The sequence below is a fragment of the Spermophilus citellus genome (assembly GCF_964194105.1).
Source record: "Spermophilus citellus genome assembly, chromosome: 9".
NCBI classification, from domain to species: Eukaryota; Metazoa; Chordata; class Mammalia; order Rodentia; family Sciuridae; genus Spermophilus; species Spermophilus citellus.
Genome location: NC_138191.1, coordinates 10,099,959 through 10,118,093, shown reverse-complemented (window position 1 = coordinate 10,118,093; position 18,135 = coordinate 10,099,959). Strand labels below are relative to the sequence as shown.

At 37.5% G+C, this 18,135-nt stretch overlaps 2 protein-coding genes across 2 annotated transcripts in view; both read right to left on the bottom strand.

Annotated features, from left to right (window-relative positions):
- LOC308655784 (interferon-activable protein 203-like) overlaps positions 1-18,135 on the bottom strand; it is a 441,182-nt gene that overhangs the window by 177,883 nt on the left and 245,164 nt on the right. The gene's annotated exons all lie outside the window — the stretch shown is intronic.
- OR6K6 (olfactory receptor family 6 subfamily K member 6) lies at positions 1,739-2,719 on the bottom strand (the record flags this gene model as incomplete). The annotated part of the gene is made up of 1 exon (XM_081306077.1): positions 1,739-2,719. The coding sequence occupies exon 1, from the start codon at positions 2,696-2,698 to the stop codon at positions 1,739-1,741; it is 960 nt and encodes a 319-aa protein (XP_081162203.1). The 5' UTR covers positions 2,699-2,719.

Sequence of the window (18,135 nt, the reverse complement as noted above, 5' to 3'; positions counted from 1 at the left end):
AATAGTTAGCTCTGCATATTTGATTTAATTATTGAAATTCTGTTTTTTTTCTGTTTCTTATTTGAAAACAAAGACAGAGGTTAATATTTATTTCATGAGATTGTTGTGATAATCTATGGGAGAACGCATCATAATTCTTTAGCACAGACTCGAATATTGTCAAAAAACTTCAGTTCTTATGAATATTAATAAGCATTAGGACTAGAAATGATATTAAGTGATCATCTGATCCAGTTGTTCCTAAATATTACCCAACATCAGAATTTTCTTTGGAGATTTTCAGAAAGGTGAATGTTTGGGCTTCACCTTTAAGTATTTTTATTTTTATTTATTTTTTAATGGTTTTTTAAAGAAAGAAATGACAGCATTACAATTCTTATTACATGTATACAGCACAATTTTCCATATCTCTGGTTGTATATAAAGTATTTTGACACCCAATTCTGGTCTTCATACATGTACTTTGGATGATGATCACATTCCACCATCCTTGCTAATCCCCTGCCCCCTCCTTTTCCCTCCCACCCCTCTGCCCTATCTAGAGTTCATCTATTCCTCCCATGCTCCCCCTCCCTACCCCACTATGAGTCAGTCTCCTTATAATTTTTAGATTTTTTCTGTCATAAATTCTGATGATCAATCAGATTGGGAACTCACTGATTTAATCCAAGAACACAAATACAGAATAGGAAACTGAAGGCCAGAAGATTAAGTACATAATCCAAAATGGCACAATTTAGTGGCAGAAAGGGTATAAATTGTGTTCCTTGAACACAATGGTTTGAAAGTGTTTCTATGGTCCACAATCATCTGGGATCTGGGAACTCTACAGTGAAAAAAAAAAAAAAAAAAAAAAAACCTTGACTCCCAGGACGCACTGAGAACTTATCGATTTTGTAGAAATTATTTCTGAGAAAAAAAATCATATAATTTAGTTTCTGAACATCAAGTAGATTAAGTGAGACCATATGTTTATTGTAAGTAAATGCAGTAGAGATGAGGTTAAGCCCCATCTTTTTTCATCAAATTCATGGATAACCTTAGGCAAAGGTAACTAAACTTTTTTGAGTTTTATTTTACACATATAAATAATGACAATTATTCAGTGTATTTTAAATTCTAAGAGTTTTCACACATGGAAATATTTTAATAAGTAATGTGAACTACAGAGAAATAGACTATTTATGTCATTAATTTTTGTGAAACTCCTTCAGACCTAAAATTGTGTAGCGCATCATGTAAGCGATCAGTATACAGTTGCTGGATTGAACTTGTGGATTAAATAAAGTCAAAGTGGAGAAAGTTTTCTCTCGTGTCAAGAAACTTTATGTGGGATGCTGAGTGATGGGGATTCATTGCTGGAAAGGCAAAAGACAGAAAGTTAACAGAAGCAATTTTCAGATCCACTCTGTCTGTGGTGTCTTTTCTATTCTGCACCCTGATCCACCCTGATCTCACCAGCATGTGGAATGACAAACTGGAAGGGCATGAGGAAGAGGCCAACTTGTGCTATAAAACACGAGGACCCACAGATAGTCCTTCAGCTACCATAAGCCTGGTGTGCATTGCTGTAGACAGACTGTGGAGCTGCCACCCATGACCTTGGGGTGGCAGTTTATGGTTTTTATTAATAATACGAGAACAAGTCCCTGTGGATTATAGAAAGAGCATAACCATGAGCAAGACAAGGAAGAGCAAAATTCTGAACTTCCAGGAGACTTGTCACAGTCTCCAGGCTCTATCTCCCAGCCCTATCAGCTTTCTTCTGACTGCGTAAAAGCCTCCCGATAGCATCTTTCATGTCCTTGTTTCTCAGGCTGTAAATAATAGGGTTGAGGAAGGGGGCGAGGATAACAAAAGTGGCAGCTATTGTTGTGTCCCAGAACACTGAGTAGGTGGCTGAGAATGGCAAATACATGACAGCCACGCTGCCAAAAAATAGCAAGAACACAGCGAGGTGGGCGGCACAGGTGGAAAAGGCCTTGTGACGACCCTCAGCGGAGGGCATTGCCAGAATCACCACGATGATCCGGATGTAGGACAGGGCGATGACCAGGAAGGAGGCCAGGATCTCCACGGCATGGATGGCATCCACAATGACCACCAGGGAGGTATCTGTGCAGGCCAAGCTTAGCACAGGTGTGAAGTCACAGAAGATCTGATGGATCTGGTTGGAACCACAGAAAGGGAGTGTAGCCATCCATGCAATCTCAGGGAGCACAAGGAGAAAGCCACAGAGACAGGATCCAGCTGTCAGTTGGATACAGAGTCTGGGGGTCATGATGGTTGGGTACCGGAGAGGATGGCAGATAGCTATGTACCTGTCAATGGCCATTGCTGTCAGGACACAGCCTTCTGTGATACCTAATGAGTGGAAGAAGTACATCTGCATGAGGCAGCCAGCCAGAGAGATGGTTTTCTGCTCACTGACGAGGTTGGAGAGCATCTTGGGGATGGTGGTTGTGGTATACCAGATCTCCAGGAAGGAAAGGATGCTGATGAAGAAATACATGGGGGTACGCAGGGCAGTGTCCAACTGGACAACAATGACTATCACTAGGTTCCCAGTTATGATAAATACATAGACAATAAGTAAGGGAACAAAGAATAAGAGGCCACCTTCATGCAGATGTGGAAAAATAGAGAAGAGGAACTCTGTAACCACTGTTTGATTCTCACTGGTCATCCATTGTGTCATCTGTAAAGGGAAGACAAGAAATAAAGAAACGTTTAGGATTGGAACGTTGATTACCCATTGTAAATTAGTACAACCACCATGGAGATCGGTACAGAGATTCTTCAAAAGGCTAGGAATGGAATCACCATATGATCCAGCTTTCTTCCCTTCTTGGTATTTACCCCAAAGAATTAAAGTCAGCATATGATAGCGATGCATGTATACCCATGATTTTTATAGCAGCACAATTCACAATAAGCAAGTTATGCAATGAGCCTAGTTTCCATAAGAGATGAATGGATATAGAAAATATGGTATGTTCACACGATACAGTTTTATCTAGCCATAAAAATAATAAAATTCTGTGATGTGCTGGTAAGCAGATGGAGCGCTATAGCATCATGTTAAGTAAAGTAAGCCAGTCTCAGAAAGTCAAAGTTGGTACGTTTTCTCTCATGTGTGGGAGCTAGATTAAAAAAGGGAAGTGAAACAGGGTAGGGGATGGATCCCACGGAAACAAAAAGGAGATCAGTAGAGCAGAGGAAGGGGACCAGGGGAGGGGAGGAAGGGAGAAAAAGAGAAGGAGCTGGGGATTAAAATTGACCAAATTGTGTGCATTATGAATATGCTCCAGTGAATCCCACTATTATGTACAGTTATAATGCATCAAAACATTATTAGAAAAGAAAAATCACTCCTTTTTGTTATCTGTTACTTAAAGCTGATAATGGGATACTTTATGTTAAAATAAAAAGTAAAAGGGGCTGGGGATGTGGCTCAGTGTGAAGTGACCCTGGGTTCAACTCCTAGCACTGGAAACATATACTTATTTGTGTATGTGTGTGTATATTAAGAAAAAAATTTTAAATTAACAATGCAGACATAATCAGGAGCCCTTCTCCCAATAGTTCTCTATTCACTTTGCCCATCTTTCCCAGCCCTGATCTGTAGCCTCAGTCTGGCTGAAGTGCTCATCTTTAACCCTCTGCCTGCCTTTTCTCCTTGGTTTCATATTAGCATGTCTGTTTATCATCACATGGTAAGTGTCCGACATAAGGGAATTCCTTCTCACATTCTCTGCTTTCTCTGTGACTTTCCCTTCTCCTCCTCTGTCACTGGTTGTTTTGATAATTGCTCCAGTCAGGAATCTCTTCTCCAGAATCACCCTGCACCTGACTGTGGCCTTTCTGGGTAGACACTGAACTCTACCCTGAACATCCCATCCTTCCTTCAAAAGCCATACCTAAGAACAAAAGAATGCAAACCATTCTGAATAAAAAAAAAAAAAACCTCATTTCTAGCACCACAATGGCTGTCACAGGGAGGAAAAAGTGTCACAAAAATCATTTTTAATGGAAACCAGAGTAGCGTCTACTTCTGGGGAGAAAGAACGACTAAACTTTTTGCAAGGCTAACTTGAGTTAGTGACCTCAGTAAGCACTGCCTTGTACCTTGACTATTTTAACATCTTTTCACTGGTATTCTTACCTCAAAGGAATCATTCTTCAAATATATTTTCCCAAACAGGAGTTTTCATGCCTATTTTTAAAAAAAATATTTAATAATAAAACTCAGAACTCTCATCCTGGTAATCTCTATTGTGGTTCCAATTAAATTTCAGAAACAAATATCCTTCTACGTACTTAATGACTTGACTAAATAAGACCAAGATCCTGCATTTCAGTTTTTGCTGATGTCATTAATTTCTTCTATTTTCTTGTGATCTCCTTCTGTTGGAATCCTGGCTGCCAATATCCACTAAATATTTTCATCATCATGGAAGTCTTACTCAGATCCTCTGCCAGGAGTGATAATTCTCATGGCTAATCTTAATAGTGCTTTAATTTTTTATCTTTTATTACATTTAATATTTCCTTATTTGAATTTCAAATATTCATATGCCATCATTATCTCATCCAAGTAAACTGAAAACTCTTTAAGGGAGTTTTTGTACAGGAGAAATGAACTAAGAGTTCCCATGGAATGGTCATGATGCTAGGGTCTTTATATATTTTACTTAAATATTTTATCTAAGTTATTTCTATCTATGGCAGAGAGTATTACTATTGTGTTACAGATAGGGAAACTGGAAACTAGAGAGAAGTAATTTGTCCAAATTCACATAACTAGGATTCAAATCAAAAACTTAGAAGACAGATCCATTTGTCTCAGAAGTCCACTACCATTTTTTATACCTTAGTGGTGAATACAGATCAGGATTCATACACCATTCTCTTGGTTTCCAACTCTGAGTACTTCTGTATGTTTAGGACTGTCTTAGGTATGAAGAGAGAGATGATATGGTTTCTTCAAGAAGTCAAGAGCAAAGTCACAGAATGCATTGTGAATTAGAGAAATCAATTTATAGAAAATACCTCTTGCCTATTCCCTCAAGTTTTGAGGAGGAAAGGTAGGAGAGACAAACTTTGAAAATAAATAAGCAACAGTGCTCAGCAGAAGGGCAGAACTGCGAGTGGAATGGTGTTAGAGACTAGAAGTGTCCTCTGACTGAAATATTCATTTCTCTATACTGTCTGTCATTTTCTGAGCCCCAAACACCAGAGAATGGCCACATTGAGTAGTTATTACAGAAAGCATGAATGCACAGAGCAGAATGCTGCAGAGCTATGGATAAGAGCTAAAAAGTCCAGTGCTAAATAGCTCATAAGTGACTCTAAGCTTGGGTCCCTTCTCACTAGTAAAGTTGCATCTTTATTCATCATTCATACATTTATCCACCTAACACACATATATATTAATTGATCCTTTGCTATGTGCCTGTGACTAACATAGGTTTAAGGGCTATGTAAAGGTCTATAAACATTATTCTTCCTTCTGAAACATATAAAGGACTTACAAGATTTTCTACAATGACAGATATTTAGCAGTCCCCAAGAAGCTCAGTCTCCAAATATTCCTTGTATAATGAAAAGAGACATGACTTAAAATTTAGTCATTAAAAAAATGCAGTAATTTGCTCTGTAAGTCCCCAGGCACTTATAACTTTTGGAAACTCCCTCAGAATTTCAGTGCTTAAAGAACTTAGATATCAGTATCGTTTTCTGTTAGCTGAATATTTTTCGTGTTTCAGTATTCTAACTTTAATTGCTCACGTAATAAAGTTTTGAAAATACGAGGGGTTACCCCAAAGGGCAGCAGCCAGGACGTCAGGAAAGCCTTGGGCAGGCACAGTAGGGGTAGGCGCAGGTGAGAAGTCTTGGTTAGAGATTGTTCTTTCAAGAACAGTCTGCAGTACTCACCCTGTCTGGGACCATGAGAATGCTCCGCAAAAGCTCTGTAACCACCTGTCCCTTCTAGTTTGTTGATGAGGATAATAGATGTCTCTGTAAGGACTATTAGATGTCTCTTCAAGGACTATTTAGAATGGAAAAATAATCTTTCCTGGAAGTTTCTCTTTAGATGATGCAATACCTAAAAGAAAAGGGTGCATCTCACTCTTCCCTCCAAGGGACACATTAGGAGAAAAGTGTCAGCAGTAATTGTGTATTCCCCAGGGTCAGGTTTCTAAAGCTTCCTGGGATACAAAGCCTTGTCTCTCATAGTTGAGTATTAAACTGAATGCCAGCACCCTGGGTAGCTGAGGAGTTCAAAACAGACTTCAGACAGGTCTTGCTTCTCTGGAATGCACACCAGTAAATGCATTGCTTCCCTCTGTTTTTCACTATGATTTCTATTCCCACTGATAGTGTATACACACACACACACACACACACATATGAAATATATTATATAAAAATATATTTTTAGAAGTTTTTAAACCTACTTCATTTGATCCCTTAAAAATCTTTTTGTATCCTTAAAAATCATTAACATGGTATGATTTCTGTTATACTTAACAATTAAAAAATATTTGTATGAGTTATGTATTCAATAAAGAGTTATTCTCATTTTAGTAATGAAAGCTTCTGTTTAGATGTGAAGAGTAAAAGAACAAAATATTCTGAAAAAATTCTAAATTCCAAAAAGTTAAATGGTGCATTAAAAATATTTCAAAGTACAGATCCTCAATCAAATTTGTTAAAAAATGTTTATTTGGTTAGGATTCAAGATCAATTAATACTATTCACCATGTTTTCTGATTAAAGGCAAAACTGTACAGTTGTATTAATAAATACAGAGAAAATATTTCATGTACTTTAGCCTCTATTTGTGCTTTAAAAGAAAAAAAAATCTTTATATACTAGGAAAAGGCAAAAATTACTTCTAATAGTAAGAAGTCAAATATTTAAAAAGTTATAAATCATACTTATTGCTCCCTTTAAAATAAAGAATAAGACAAGAATGTTCTACCACAAAAACTAAAAATAAAATACAGATTTTCTTGGAAATAATAAAACACAAATAAAATACACAGCATTAATATTATAAGAAAGAAATAGCATTATTTAAAGATGGTATGAAATTTTACATAGACTCTTCCAGAAGAATATAAAAATAAATTTTAAGAGATTTAGCAAGTAGATCGATACAAACCAATATTTAATAATACAACTATAATATGCCTCTAGTCAATAGAAATTATAATAAAGATAATACCACTTGAAATATAAACAAAGCATTGAACTAAAACCTAAATAAATTGATAGATGCTGTTTTAATGAGCAGAATGCCTCAGTAACGTAAATATGCCAATCATACAAACCTATAACTTCAGTGCATTTTCAGTCAACCTCCCATTTTGGATAGGGAGGAGCAGAAAAGGTCATTCTGAGGGAGCTTAAAATGGTGAGGGTTTTTCAGTTGTATATCAAATGTCATTATAAAGTGATATTATAAAATACCAGTTGGAGAAAATTAGTCAATGTATATGAAGAAAGAAACTGATGGGACATGAAATTTGACCTATGGTAGAGGAGATAGAGCAGAACACCAGGAAAAGACGGTCATAGGTGAAACAATAGGTCTATAGGGAAAGAGAGCAGGCAGGGTTGTAATGGTCAATTTGAATTGTTAACTTGATTGGATTAAAAGATGCTGAGTATTATGGGTGTGTTGATAAGGGTGTGTCTAGGAATGATTGGCATGTGTGATACCCAACTGAAATGGAGACCCTACCCTCCCTAAGTGTGAGCAGCACTGTCCAATAGGATGATGGCTTGGATGGAATAAAAATTGGAAGAAAAAGGAAGTGTCAGCTGATGCAAGCTTGATTCTTCTTGAATGGGTTCTTGATTGCTCCTGCAATTGTCTGAGGATATTGAACTTTTCCTTCTTCATTTTCCAAAGCAGACTCTGCCAGTGATTTTCTAGAAGCCTCAAATCTCAGACTAGGGTAGCACTGTGGACCCTCTTAGTCTGAGGCTTCAGTCTCTTGGACTACCAACTACTGATTTTTCCAGCTCTCCAGTCTGCAGAGTCATGTAAGGCCACCTAGTATGTCCTCTTTTTGTAATCATACTTACTGTTGATGCTGTTCCTCTAGAGAGCCCTGCCTAATACAAATGTTTAACAAACACTGCTGGAATTTTTCTCTTAACATATGAGGTCAAAAATAAAATAAAATTGTATCCAAACTTCATTACGTTTCCACAAAATTGACTACAGATAGTTTAAAAATTTAACATAAAAGTATAATTTAGTATTTAGAATGAAATTTAGGAGATTTTATAAAAAGTAAAAAAAGTTATTAATTTAATGTGTATATACATACCATAAGAGACTAGATTTCTATCTTCCATCAGATAAAAAATAATCAACTCAAAATGCATTGAAGACTTACATATAAAATGAGAAATAATGAAACTATTAGGAGAACAACTAGAGAAAATTATTCAGGAAATTGGAACAGGCCAAGATTTTTTTATTTTTTTATTTTTTTTATTGATTATTTAAAGCATTACATAGCTCATGATATATCATCTTTCATACATTTGACTCAAATTGTGTTTTGAACTCCCATTTTCACCCCAAATACAGATTGCAGAATCACATCTGTTACATATTCACATTTTTACATAATGCCATATTAGTGACTGTTGTATTCTGCTACCTTTCCTATCCCCTACTATCCCCCCTCCCTTCCCCTCCCCTCCCATCTTCCCTCTCTACCTCCCCTGCTGTTGTTCAATTCTCTCCCTTTTTTTTCCCTCCCCCTTGCCCCTCATGACCTCTTATAATTTTATGTATCATCGAAGGTCTCCTACCATTTCCGTATGCTTTCCCTTCTCTCTCCGTTTCTCTCCCCCCATTTGTCTTTGTTTACTATAGTCTTTTCCTCATGCTCTTCCTTCCTGTTCTGTTCTTAGTTGCTCTTTTTATATCAAAACAGACATTTGGCATTTGTTTTTTAGGGCTTGGCTAGCTTCGCTTAGCATAATCTGCTCTAATGCCATCCATTTCCCTGCAAATTCTATAATTTTGTCATTTCTTAGTGCTGCATAATACTCCATTGTGTATAGATGCCACATTTTTTTTATCCATTCATCTATTGAGGGGCATCTAGGTTGGTTCCACAGTCTAGCTATTGTGAATTGTGCTGCTATAATCATTGATGCAGCCGTATCCCTATAGTGCGCTCTTTTAAGGTTCTCAGGGAATAGTCCGAGAAGTGCGACAGCTGGGTCAAATGGTGGATCCATTCCCAGCTTTCCCAGGAATCTCCATACTGCTTTCCAAATTGGCCTCACCATTTTGCAGCCCCACCAGCAGTGTACAAGTGTACCCTTTTCCCCATATCCCCACCAACACCTATTGTTGTTTGACTTCATAATGGCTGCCAATCTTACTGGAGTGAGATGGTATCTTAGGGTGGTTTTGATTTGCATTTCTCTGATTGCTAGAGATGGAGAGCATTTTTTCATGTACTTGTTGATTGATTGTATGTCCTCCTCTGAGAAGTGTCTGTTCAAGTCCTTGGCCCATTTGTTGATTGGGTTATTTGTTATCTTATTGTTTAATTTTTTGAGTTCTTTGTACATTCTGGATATTAGGGCTCTATCTGAGGTGTGGGGGGTAAAAATTTGTTCCCAGGATGTAGGCTCTCTATTTACCTCTTTTATTGTTTCTCTTGCTGAGAAAAAACTTTTTAGTTTAAGTAAGTCCCATTTGTTTATTCTTGTTATTAACTCTTGGGCTATGGGTGTCCTATTAAGGAATTTGGAGCCCGACCCCACAATATGTAAAAAATGACAAAATTATAGAATTTGGAGGGAAATGGATGGCATTAGAGCAGATTATGCTAAGTGAAGCTAGCCAATCCGTAAAAAACAAATGCCAAATGTCTTCTTTGATATAAGGAGAGTAACTAAGAACAGAGTAGGGAAGAAGAGCATGAGAAGATGACTAACATTAAACAGGGATGAGAGGTGGGAGGGACAGGGAGAGAGAAGGGAAATTGCTTGGAAATGGAAGGAGACCCTTAGGGTTATACAAAATTACATACAAGAGGAAGTGAGGGGAAAGGGAAAAATAAAACAAGGGGGAGAAATGAATTACAATAGAGGGGGTAGAGAGAGAAGAGGGGAGGGGAGGGGAGGGGGGATAGTAGAGTATAGGAAAGGCAGCAGAATACAACAGACATGAGTATGTCAATATGTAAATCAGTGGAAGTGTAACTGATGTGACTCTGCAATCTGTATACGGGGTAAAAATGGGAGTTCATAACCCACTTGAATCAAAGTGTGAAATATGATATATCAAGAACTATGTAATGTTTTGAAGAACCAATAAAAAAAATCAAAAAAAAGAAACAATTGAAAAAATTGACAAAACTAAAAGTTGGTTCTTTGAAAAAATAAATAAAATCGACAGACCCTTAGCCATGCTAACGAAGAGAAGAAGAGAGAGAACTCAAATTACTAGCATACGGGATGAAAAAGGCAACATCACAACAGACACTTCAGAAATACAGAAGATAATCAGAAATTATTTTGAATCCTTACACTCCAATAAAATAGAAGATAGTGAAGGCATCGATAAATTTCTTAAGTCATACGACCTGCCCAGATTGAGTCAGGAGGATATAGACAACCTAAACAGACCAATATCAATTGAGGAAATAGAAGAAGCCATCAAAAGACTACCAACTAAGAAAAGCCCAGACCAAACGGGTATACAGCAGAGTTTTACAAAACCTTCAAAGAGGAACTAATACCAATACTTTTCAAGCTATTTCAGGAAATAGAAAAAGAGGGAGAACTTCCAAATTCATTCTACGAGGCCAACATCACCCTGATTCCTAAACCAGACAAAGACACTTCAAAGAAAGAAAACTACAGACCAATATCTCTAATGAACCTAGATGTAAAAATCCTCAATAAAATTCTGGCGAATCGGATTCAAAAACATATCAAAAAAATTGTGCACCATGATCAAGTAGGATTCATCCCTGGGATGCAAGGCTGGTTCAATATACGGAAATCAATAAATGTTATTCACCACATCAATAGACTTAAAATTAAGAACCATATGATCATCTTGATAGATGCAGAAAAAGCATTTGACAAAGTACAGCATCCCTTTATGTTCAAAACTCTAGAAAAACTAGGGATAACAGGAACATACCTCAACATTGTAAAAGCAATGTATGCTAAGCCTCAGGCTAGCATCATTCTGAATGGAGGAAAATTGAAGGCATTCCCTCTAAAATCTGGAACAAGACAGGGATGCCCTCTCTCACCACTTCTGTTCAACATAGTTCTCGAAACACTGGCCAGAGCAATTAGACAGATGAAAGAAATTAAAGGCATAAAAATAGGAAAAGAAGAACTTAAATTATCACTATTTGCAGATGACATGATTCTATACTTAAGTAAGTTTTTTTATGCTGGACTTAGAATATTGCATAACAGTAAAAATACAAAATGAATATTATGTATTATTTGCCACTAATTGTTAGTATTTCTTTTGATGTTGTAAAAATTTGTATAATAAACAATGATATGTTAAAAATGAAATCATAGCTTAGCTCTAATTAGCTATGATTGTTATTTATAATGTTTTCATTGCTTATTTTTCTGAGGCCCAGTAGAAGACAATCTTCATTTTGCTTTAATTATTATGGTTGAATTTGTGCAATTTAATTGAACTAAACTATGTAGTTGGAAACAGTATCAAACACATTCCAGAGAGAAAGATGATAGAAATAGAGATAGAGGTATGACTTTTCCATGTGTTTTTGTATGACACTTGCTTTCATTTTTGTGTCCTCTGAAGTGCTTTCTACGCATTACCATCAGAAATTATTCCTTTCTTCTTACCAGTAAAGGTTTATCATGAAAAGAAAAGGGCTGGGTTTTCACCTCCAGGTGAAGGGACAGATTTGATTGAAATAGAAGTCAAAACTGCCTATGAGTGGCCCAGCCTTTTAAAGAGTGTCAGGAGCTGGGAGGGTCTGACTGTCTTATGGTAAAAATTTTAAGGAGCATTTCTCTTGTAGAAGACTCTTGCAGATGTCTTCTGACATTTTCCTGCACCTGGTGTTTGTGGTTTTTCTGGTTATGAATAGAGGGTCTGGAAAACTGGCCCATTGGCACAGACCTGTATTCTCAGCTTACATGGGAGGCTGAGGCAGGAGGATCTGATCACAAGTGGTAGATCAGGTCTGGGTATATAGCTCAGTGGTGGAGTACTCCTAGATCTCTAACCCTTAGAACTGCTCACGAATGAGTAAATATTGATATAATATAAATGAGAAATTCACCAAGAGATAGAGATTTTTTTGAAAGGTACCAAACAGAAATCATGGAAATAGAGAGCTCAATAAATGAAATAAAAAATTTAGTTGAATGCCTCAACAACAGAGTAGATCAAGCAAAAGGAGGAATATCTGAACTTGAAGAGAGGTCTTTTAAATGCCCCTGTCACATAAGAAAGGAGAGAAAGAAGGAAGATAGGCAGGCAGGCAGGCAAAAAAAATGAAGATAGTATTCAATTCAACCTTCAAGATAAATTTTTAAAAATGCACATTTTTAAAGCACGTGAAAGAGAATAAAATGTTAAGGGCATAAAAATTCTATTCTATCAAAGGATATCTTAAAATGTTGCTCATCTTGAGAAAGATAATGGGTATCCACATACAGGAGGACTACAGGGCCCCAAATTGACATTAATGTGAGGTCCTCACCAAAGTATGCTATAGTCAAATGACCAATAGTGTAAGACAAAGAAGAAACTACTAAAAAGTACAAGAGAAAAGTATCAAGTCACATTTAATGTTATGCCCACTAGATTATTAGCACATTTCTCAGCAGAAACCTTAGAAGCCAGGAGCAAATAGAATAAAATACTCCAAGTCCTGAAAGAAAATGACTACCAACCAAGAGCACTGTACTCAGTAAGGATGTCCTTCAGAAACAAAGAAGAAATGAAGACCTTTCAAAACAACAAAAGCAGGGCATGCCCCACCACCAGAGGAACATTATAAAGCACACCTGCCAAAACTGTTGTGATATAACGAAAGCAGAACTCAATGGGAGGTTTATAGCAATAAGCACATATATATTATATGTGATGGTTTTATGATATTTCAAATAAATAATAATGTAAAAATGCATTTTGGGGAGAGGGTATGTGGTATTGAATTCAGGGGCACTCAACCACTGAGCTACATCTTCAGCCCTGTTTGTATTTTATTTAGAGACAAGGTCTCACTGAGTTGCTTAGTGCCTTGCCATTGCTGAGGCTGGCTTTGAACTCACAATCCTCCTGCCTCTGCCTCCTGAGCCTCTGGGATTACAGGTGTGCACCGCTGCGCTCAGCAAGAATGGATCTTAAGAAATTAGAAAATCAAGGAAAACTCCAATTATGAATTTAGTAGAAAGAAATAAATAACTAGAATCAAAGCATAAATAAATGAAATAGAGACTAAAACCAATAACCAGAACCAAAACAAACCCACAAATCAATGAACTAAAGAGCTGGCCTTTTGAAAAGATAAATATGACAGACAAACCTTTGGCTAACGTAATCAAGAAAAACAGAGAGAAGACTTAAATAAAAGCAGAGATGAAAAAGGAGACTTTAAAACCTATACCATAGAAATGTATTAAGGCTTATTATGAACAAGTTAACGCTAACAAATTGGAAAATCTAGAAAAGGATAAATTTCTGAACACATGTAAACTGTCAAAGCCAAACTGCCAGGACAGAAGAAACCTGAATAGGTCAACAAGTGATGAGATTGGATTGTGACAATGGTGCACTTCATGCTTTTACTATATCCCTCATTGCTCTAAAACTGATGTATTTTTTCTTTCCCCAGAACTTCCCTTCCCTTTCTCCTCCTTAACCTTCTCCTCCTTGACCTTCTTCCTCCCTGACCTTCTCCTCCCTGACCTTCTTCCTCCCTGACCTTCTTCATCCTGACCTTCTTCCTCCTGACCCTCTCTGCCCTGATCTTCTCCTTCCTAGTCACTCCTCCCTACTCTCAGGGAACAGGATTCCTCTGAATCACCACTTGAACCCCCACTGTTCCTCATGATGGGGAGAATCACACACTCTGGAACAAGAGTCCCAGTGTTGCTCTTTTGCTAACAAAGTAATAAAACTTCCTTTTCATTTTTCTCAAAACCTTGTCTTTGTTATTGGATTGGTTGGGCGAGGATCAAGCTTTCAGTTACAGAATTAGTAATGAACAGTCTCCCAACAAAGAAAAGCCTCAGTCTAGATAGCTTCTCTATTAAAAGTAGCCATTCTCAGGTGGCTCTGGGGAGAATTTGGTGACTGGGTTGATCTCTATGTCCCCCAGGGAAGACAGTATTTTTCTTCCTTTATTTTTCATCTATGCCTTGATTGTGATTGAAACCTGATGAACTCCTTTGCCGTTCCTCTGGTTGGACATTTCACAGTTCCATGTCTGTATGTTCTATTTTTTTCTCTCTCTTTCACTGGCCACCTCTTGCAGATTTGTACTTCTCCTTTCACTTGGAACTGTGTTCAGTGGAATACAGCTGTGAACTGTCATGGCTATTGACAGGTCTGTTGCCAACTGCAACCTGCTCTGACCATCAAGACCCCTCACTGTGTGCTCAGCTCTCAGCAGGCCCTTGTACCTTTGACCTCCTAGTCCTTCTAAATTTTACTTTACCCTAATGAAACACCTTCCCAAAATATTGATCTCAAAAAAGAGTAGAAGTTAAAAGATTATACATTAGTCCAACTCTCTTCCCTGGTGAGTTTATGAATAGACTCTGAGGGTTTATATAGATCACATATGTGGGAGACCAACCTCACACGTGACTGAGTCACACTCCCTGTCTGGGTGCTGAGGTGCTCAGTCGCAGAAATGTGGAAGAGCTTCCCCCACCCTTCATGGGTTCCAGGGTCAGTGTCTCCTGCATGGGTGTGTCTTGCAACAGCCCCATGGGTGAAGCTATGCTCACCTGTTCCTTTGTAACATAACTCCTTTCCCTGTTTAGGATAGAGTCTTCCATGGAAGTGCCTTGTGTGTGTCCCCTTCTCTTACTGTGCCTTTGGGTGTGGCCTACCTAGGTGTCAGTCAACCTGCTGACAGTGGACATCATGAAGATAGACTCAGCCCCCTGAAAACTGACCCCTTGCCTCATTTGAAGAGCTTCTCCTCAATAAAAGGGGTCAGTGCCTGCTCTCGCTCTCTTTCTTCCTGCGGACCCTTAAGGTCAGAGGAGCCGTCACAGCAACCCCAAAGAAAAAGGTATTTGTGTCTCTTGTGTGGTTATTTCGTGCAGCCCAATTAGCCCAGTTTAACTGGAGTGACCCCTGAGCCTTTTAGTCGCGAAAACTGAAACCCGGCACACAAAAATAATAATTCTATGCCTCAAAGAAATATTTTCTGTCCCCCTAATTTTTCTTTATTGATTTTTTTTGGGGGTACTGAGGATTGAACCCAGGGGCATTTAACCACTGAGGCACATACCCAAACCTTTTTATATTTTATTTAGAAAAATGATCTTGCTAAGTTGCTTACAGCCTCATTAAATTGCTGAGGCTAGAATTGAACTCTCTCGGTCCTCCTGCCTCAGCCTCCTGAGCCTCTGGGATTACAGGTATGTGCCACCATACTTTATTTTATTCTTAATACTACAGAGAAGCATGCACTCCAGGTGCTGAGATCATAGGTTATATTTGGTATTGGGTTAATTACTTACAAACAATTGAGTAGGTGACATTCACCTTTGAAAATGTATTATTCTATGTAGAATTAATACAAAAAATGGTTAAGATAAAATAAATGCATATATTTACATCTATAATCAAATTAGTAACATTTAATCCATTAATCTAAAATTATTTTCTCTTTCTTTTCCATTGCAGGGCTGATTAAATGATATTACATTACTTTTAATATGATAAATACACAATTTTCTTCTTCTTTTTTGTTTTTGAGACAAAGTTTCATGAGATGGCCTTGAACTTGAATCCTTCTCCCTTAGCCTTCCCTGTAATTAGCATGATAGTCCTGTGCCACCATGCCTGGCAATTTTATAATCCGTATTTCTATTAACTCAAAGTTATATTCTGAGTCTCTTGCAATCCAAATAGTATTTATAACCACTAGTTTAATCATAGTGACATGTCTCATTGAATGGATATACAAATTACCTCTCTACTTTGAACCTTTATATTGTTTTCTGCTTATCATCATTCTTATAAATATTGCAAGAATCATGTTCTTACATAAAGATCTTTGGATTAAAATTGTTTCAAGATAAACTTCAGGAAATTGAATTATTAAAGAAAAATGTGCAAATATGTATACAAGTCTTAATAAAAATATTATTGGTAAATACTCATACCAATAATAAATCAATTTAACACTTTCAACACAATTTCAATAGTATGACAACTGGCATAGAGATTAAATGAAGAACTGTAGTTGTGGTGTGAAGCACATCAATTCTTTTCACTGGCAAGTTAAAGATGTAGCATTTCTATAACAAGAAATTATGATAAATTGAGTTATAGGTCTCAGTTCTTCATATCCCTGTGACAGATTTATAGATCCACAAGCTTGTAATGAAAAGACTCATGGTAGGTCATATGTATTTTCAGAACTCACTATATGGGACGGCCTTTTTCTCCTTATTTTGCTATCAGGATGTCAATGGACATTTGGGAGAGTGAGTGTGTCCTTTTTTATTTGGGTTTGTCCCCTGAAGGCTGCTTCCCTTTCAGTCTTGAACCCATGTGAAGTTAGTGCCCCAGAGAGTCATTCAATGGTTCACAGAATGAAAGACACAAGGAGCTGATGTGAATTCCACCTGCTGAAAGGACAGTGCCTGGGGACAGAACCCAGAGTGCAGATCCTGCAGTTTAGCTTAACTCCTTCCAATGCAGCTGACCTACAGGAGCACAAAGCTCAATGATTGTCATTTCTGTGCCCATGTCCATGTGTAACACACTTGATGAATTATGACATTCTGCTGTATATGGGCTCAACTGACCTTATAGCATCCTAAGATTTTAGACATTTTAGTTAGCTCTTACTACCTGATTCTTCAGGTAAGGGTAAAATAAAAAAGCTCTGAAAACAATGTGCATATAACACACATACACACTATATTGAAGGACTGTAGAATTTTCTACTTTTCTTATCCCTGATGCTTGCCATATGTACATAAACAAAATGTTCAGTTCAGCATAGCACAACATTCATATTATTCTATGTAATATTGTTGTGTCAGGTAAATTGCTGAATTTGTCTTTGTTGAAAATCATACTATCATTTATATTGCATATACATTTAGATTTCAACAAGAGTTAGGTAGTGGTGAAAAGTCATTAGACTTCTTGATCATCGTTCTGTGAGCTGCTTCCCTTTGCCACATTCTTCCTCCATGTTCAGCCTCATCTCCATCCCTGAGAAATGAAGCTGGGCTTCTATGGATTTAGACCTCTGAAACCATGAGCCCTCAAATAAACTCTTCCTCCTCCATAATTGTACTGGGTGGGTCTTTAAGTCACAGCACCAGCAACGAAAAAGCTGACTAAAACAGAAATTGGTACTGACAGTGGAGTTGTTGCTGTGACTAACCTGACCACGTGTATCAGAAGCTTTTCGAGCTTTTTGGAATTGGTGCAAGGAATTTTAAGATGCTTAATACTGCAAGCTAGAAATGCTTTAGGTTGTTGCAAGGAAAGCTTCATGGCTAATTCTGGTGGGAGCTCAGGAGACCAGAAGGCCAATAGGACTGGGGACAATAAAGACAGGGCTCAAATAGGTTCAAAGAATGACTCTATTGGAATTTTGAGTAAAGGCCATTAGTGTTATGTTCTGGCTAAGAAGCTGTTTCCATTTTGCCTATGTCTAGAAACTTTCTTTGAGGATTTTTTTTTTTTTTGGTAAGGCTGATTTTAAAAGCAAAAGACTTCTTTATCTAGTGGGTGATATGTGTAGGACGCAGAGCATTCAGGCTCTGGACACTGCTGGTGGCATCAGGAGCAGAACGCAGAACAGAATATTTGAAAAAAAAAGTGTTTCACATTAGATTGGATAGAGAGCAATGATGGGAGGGGAAGGG